Source organism: Hydra vulgaris, chromosome 02 (genome assembly GCF_038396675.1).
Source record: "Hydra vulgaris chromosome 02, alternate assembly HydraT2T_AEP".
NCBI classification, from domain to species: domain Eukaryota; kingdom Metazoa; phylum Cnidaria; class Hydrozoa; order Anthoathecata; family Hydridae; genus Hydra; species Hydra vulgaris.
This window is the reverse complement of record NC_088921.1, coordinates 40,608,410-40,614,409: the sequence shown is the minus strand read 5'-3', so window position 1 is coordinate 40,614,409 and position 6,000 is coordinate 40,608,410. Positions and strand designations below refer to the sequence as shown.

The window sequence follows — 6,000 nt, the reverse complement described above, 5'->3', positions numbered from 1 at the left end:
AATCCCAAAAAAGATCTATGGAGTACGATGAATGGTTTGTATCTCATACATCTCCAATTAATCATTCTGGTAGTTCTGGAGCAATTGCATCTGTTGGAGTGCTTAAAATATCGAATCTTTCTCTTTCAAAATACAATTTACGTTATATAAAGTATTGAGGTGAAGGAGAAAATCTTATAAAGTTATTGTTGATGCTAATCCATTTTTAGGATATAAAGTCAAAAAAACTAAGTGTGTCAGACACGTACAAAAACGAGTTGATGCATGGTTAAGAGCACTAAAAGTTTCATATAAAGGAAAGTTGCTAAGTGATGATGTTGCTAAGTGATGGCAAGAAATTGACAAATAAGATAGAATGAATGACAAAGTAATGAATAGTCTTCAAATTTATTATGAAATATGCATAACACAGAGCAAAGGTAATCTTTATGGTGTGATAAAATGCTGCACTAATCGATCATTGTTCTGAAAATTACAATGACTATAATACCAATTAGACTATAATACCAATTAGATAAAGTAATTAGATAAACTTCTGAATATAAAAAAAAAATAAGCATACCAAAGTCTGTGAGTGAATTAATTAAGCCAATTTTCTTTTGGAAGGGTTTAGGTACTAACAGTTTACTTGAGCGATGTCAAGACTGTGAAACACAAAAGGCAAACGAATCGCTAAATAACTTAGTGTGGATGCAAGCCCCCCCCCCCCAAAAAAAATTATTTTGGTAAGACCATTATTGAAATTGTTGTTGCATCAGCTGTTTTTTCATTTAATGATGGAGGAATTGGGATTTTGTCAGTTTTAAAAAATTTAAATGATTCTGAAGGACTTTATTTACACGCGGTTTAAATCAGAAAAATAAAACCCGCGTTCAGAAAATGAACATTAAAGCAAGTGACAAAGGTAAAAAGTAATTAACGAGTTGAGAACAACTATAAAACGTTTTAATGACGAAATCAAGCACAATGAAGGAAAAGTTTAGGGACAATCAGAAATTTAAATTCAAGTCAGAGTATTTTAACATTTATTTTTCGACTTTACATTTGATTTTCTCCGCTTAAGGTTTTTGGATCTTCTGACAAGGATTATGAAATAAGTACTTGAGTTTTTTTGTTTTAAATTGTGACCATGTGTTCTTTGATATATGCAGAATGTGCTGAAATTTAGATTATGTTTCATATTTTATTTTAAAATCTTAATTTTTTATGTAAGTATGTGCGTGTATGCGCTTATTGTACGTTCTTTAGGTTTTGCGTAACAGTTCCAAAGATTTGAGTAAAGTTGGGTAAAGGTCAAAATTTACAAAATAAAATAAAATAAAATTAGATCGCTGAATAGACTGTCTTAAGCAGAAGTTTTTGAAAAAGCAAAGTAAATACATGGACGAGCAGGTTGTTTTCACAAAAAAAAAAACATCTTTAAGTAACCCCAGGCAAAACATAAATAAAATTTTATTTTAAATCAATTTAACACAAAGTTTATTTCAAAATAAATCTACTAATTTTAATCGCGATTTATTCACTGACAATTAAAAATAAAAGGACAAGAACTGTGGAGTTTTATAATCTATGGTAAGACGTCTATTTTTTAAACATCTAATTTTTGATTTTCTTTAATATTGATGCAAATTATAGAGGAAAAGTCTTCAAAAAATTATACAGTTTTTTATATTGATTTCTAAGATTTGTTTTTATTTACTAAAGTTTGTTTTGCGTCAATTTCATTTCTTGTGTGATTAGTATACTTAATAAGAGTTTTGTCTCTAAAAGTTGTGTCTCTCAGTTCCGCACAATTCTGTGAAAATTAGTAATCTATATTCTTCATCCGAAATCTTTATTATTTTTGTACTTTTATGAAATGCGTGAGTCCTGTATAACCTGATGTGTACACTAATATGATAATGTTAAATTATATTAACTGTTCAATTTATAGTATATACCCAAGATTTATGTCAGAAAAGGATACACCTAGTGCACTCTTCTGACATAAATTATAAAGTTCAATAAACCACAAAAAATCTTAAAAGTTAATCTTAAAAAATTATATATATATATTATTAAAACATTATCTATGACAATATTATTTTTTTTAATGCAATGTACTCAGTCATTGTTGCCTCAATTAGACAAACTTTTTTAAAAGCATAATATTAATCTCTCAATGCCAACTTACATTTTTCAAGTGTTTGTTTAATTCATTTAAATAACTTTGTAGGTCTTCTGATGAAATGTGATATTAAAGTGTAAAAGACTTCTTATAAAGTTAATATAAATGAAATAATAAAAACTTTTTTGCTATAAAAATATTTATATAAACCTAAATTTACAGTCGTTAAATGTACATAATGTTATATGTATACATATATGTTATATATATTATATAACATATATGTGTATATATTTCTAAACACAGCTTTTATAAACAATAAATATTTTGATTAACGAAGCACTGCTTGGCACTTGCATATTTGCATATATATATATATATATATATATCAGTGGCGGACTTAAAAAATGCATATTGGAACAACAATTTCTTTCATGATAAACGAGAATCTCTTTTTTTGCTTTGCATTTGCATAATTCCTAAAGAAACGTTAATTTTTAAACAGATGCTGACGTTTGAGGGTATCACTTCTTAGTAAAAGTTAACAACTTATCTTCACCAAATAGTATTGACTATTTAGCCTTTCCGTATAACATTTGCAAATCTATTTCAAGCTTTGCTGCATTTAACTTTTATCATCTTTATTACATGCTTTGACTTTTGATTGGCTAACGCATTTATACCGGATAGATAAATCACCCACTGCACCATTACAATGCCCTCCTAAAATTGAACTAGTTACAGTTAGCTTGCAGTTTTTTTTACCATCACATATTGCTGAAATAACACTTTGTGACGCTTTCGTGCAACATGACGACGACTTTGAATGACGGATCTTGCGAATCTCGATAACTTTTTCTTTTGAACATTTCAGATTGACAACTTCGTTTTCTTTTGCTGAATGCCATTCCCCTAGAAAAAGAAAATTTAACTAAAATATATTAAATTGCATTGAATGTTTTCAAACAAACATTTGTAGGAACATTCATGGTGTATTCGTTTATGCCAAACATATAATTTTAAATAGTCATAAAGTTGACGCAAATTTTTAATATATCCTAATAAATCAAATACATCTGATTTATTAGGATATATCATTACAAAGAAAAGAAAGGTTAAAACAGTAAAAAGATTTTTTTTCTTTTGCAAAATTTATGTTTTAATTTATATAATTCAAAATTATATGGTTGTATAGTTTATAAATTATTTTGTTACATAGTTTATAAAAGCTTCACCTTTTAAATCATTTGTTCCTGGAGAGGGTTTTACAATCTTTTCGCTAACTCCAATGCACAATGTTGAGTTGTTATCTTGCTTTGGGAAGTTATCGCAATCTAATACTGATGGCCAAATAAAACCATATCTTTCCATAAGAGAGCTACAACCACCTTTTGATTTCATACATAGTTCTTGGCATGGTGGAATCAATTTGTCATATTTTTCCATACATAGAGGGATATAAACAGCGCATAAAAATTGAGCCAGATGAGGAGAGCAACCTACTTTTACCAACGGCGAAAACTGCGCCAACTCAACGTTAGCCTCGTGTTGTGATCTGTGATTTAATAGATTAGGAAATTTGGTTGAATTATATCTTACGGAGTTTATATTTTTTACGCAAATATCCGATGTAATCTTTTCGCATTTTTGCTTATAGTTAAACATTCCGATCAAATCTGAAGTTGTGACCGAATTAAAAACTAAAAAAGTTATCCAATATTTTTTAAAACAAAGCTTCATTTTAAATAACGTTTTTACCAACTGTCTTTTAGTAACTATTATTTGTTCTTTTAAATGTTTTAACGATGTCTCGACTATATATGTAGCTTATTGTTGCAGAATAAGGAAAATATTTACTCTGATCACGTGACAAACCTCTCAACAAACAGCGTATTTGATAAGTATATAGTATCCGATACGATGAAGCTGTGTCATGATTGTTATTTTTTTTTAAAACGCAAACAATCTAAAAGCTGTATTATTATTATCGGTATTTCCTTTTTTAAAAAACCTCTTGAAGTATCTGAGCTTGCTTAGACGTAATAAAAATACTGCGTTCCTTTGAACTTACTAGTAGGCTACAAAAGGAAATTAATCCATCGATATCTTCCCAGTAAAGCTGTTTTTCTTCGGACATTTAAAATATAATAATATTATGAAAATTTCTTAATAGTTTCTTTAAATATTTATCACGAATCTTTGATTGTAAACAGATTATTAAACATAAACAAACCAACAAAACTTGCGTTTCTTTGAACAAACTTTTTACACTAACGTAACTATAGTAACGTCAAAATAGTCAAAAATACACCATGATGATTTCACAAAACCGTTTTTTTTTTGTTCTTCCAGGAAATTAATACTTGTAAATATTCTCAACTTGTTTTAGTATCAATAATAATATAACGTAGATAATATAGATAAAAACATATTCTAATGTTTATTACAAACAAAGTAGACAAACAATTTCACCGACAAAGCTAGTTTGTTAGTTTCTGAAAAAATAAAGGAAAGCAGATATAAGTTTCAGTGTAAATAATTTAAAAAGATTAACTTAACAGTAATTAAGTAACGTCATATGTATGTATATATATATATATATATATATATATATATATATATATATATATATATATATATATATATATATATATATATATATATATATATATATATATATATATATATATATATATATATATATATATATATATATATATAGAGAGAGAGAGAGAGAGAGAGAGAGAGAGAGAGAGAGAGAGAGAGAGAGAAGAGGTGATTTTACGGGTTCCCCCTCCCCGAAGAAAGCGATTTTTAAGTTATAGTCGGTTTTTCACAAATTTAGTATTTGACACAATTTAGTTCTTTTTTTTTGAAGCCGAACGGTACTTTTTGAGGATTCACCCCTCTCATTTTATTCGTAAAACCGCCTCCGTATATTTATAGTAGTAACAATGTAGGAAATCAACTTTAAAAATTACACGTTAGTTTTTCGTATATTATACGTAAATTGTTCATAAGTTATTCGTTATGTATTGGACCAGGGTTTTCCAATACCTTTACTCACATTCAAAAAGTAAATATAATTATTATTTATTTTTTATGTTAAAATAGTGATAAAAAAGATAATTTTTTTTTTCTTTATAGGTGACAAATATGTCAATACTTAACTCGTCGTCATTTATTGACAATGAGTTGAATACTGACATATCCGTCGACTATAGTTTTAAGAATTTAGTTTTATAAATAGTTATTTATGGTATTTCATACAGAGCTCGACGAAAGATTTTGGGTCGTGACAAAATAAAAATGTTTAAAACTATAAATTTCCTGGTAAACTGATAAACAATTTTTTATTCCACAAAGGTACCTAATTTCTTATCTGTTGTACTATCTGTCAACATAAAGATATCAAGCTATAAATGAAATTATAACGGTAAAAAAATTATTTTCCAAATAATTTGTTTAGAAAAAAAAATCATTTAGAAAAACTCAAGATGACCGCACATTTTATAACTTTATGAAGAAAATCTTCAACTATACGTCACTACAGTGAATTGGTTAACTTGAAATAATTACAAATCAGAATCTATAAACGCATTAAATGAAAAAATAAATTTATGAATTGAATTGAAAATTGTATTATAAATAAACTATATTATAAATATCTAGCATATATATATTATGCTTATATCTATTTTAAAGTCGATATAGTTCTATATAAGTTAATGTATTTGTATTTAGATAACTAAAAAAATTAAGAAAAAAACGGTGTCCAAACAAAATGGTGTCCAAGAAAGAATAAGAAAAAGGTAACCAAGAAAGAAAGAGTAAGATAACGGTGTCCAAGAGTGAGGTGTCAGAAAAAAAAAAGAGTTAGGTGTCAAAAAAAT

At 27.2% G+C, this 6,000-nt stretch overlaps 1 protein-coding gene across 1 annotated transcript; it reads right to left on the bottom strand.

Moving 5' to 3' along the window:
* Nucleotides 1–2,288: 2,288 nt before the first annotated feature.
* LOC100207566 (frizzled-8) lies at nucleotides 2,289–3,970 on the bottom strand. Its single transcript, XM_065790915.1, has 2 exons — nucleotides 3,343–3,970; nucleotides 2,289–3,019 (listed from the first exon to the last, which is right to left on the bottom strand). The coding sequence occupies exons 1-2, from the start codon at nucleotides 3,845–3,847 to the stop codon at nucleotides 2,733–2,735; spliced, it is 792 nt and encodes a 263-aa protein (XP_065646987.1). The 5' UTR covers nucleotides 3,848–3,970; the 3' UTR covers nucleotides 2,289–2,732.
* Nucleotides 3,971–6,000: the final 2,030 nt, after the last annotated feature.

Coding starts and splice junctions, on each gene's coding strand:
- LOC100207566 (XM_065790915.1), bottom strand. CDS start 3,847: ATGAAGCTTTGTTTTAAAAAATATTGGATAACTTTTTTAGTTTTTAAT. Junction 3,020..3,342: donor AGGAACAAATGATTTAAAAG/GTGAAGCTTTTA, acceptor TTCTTTTTCTAG/GGGAATGGCATTCAGCAAAA.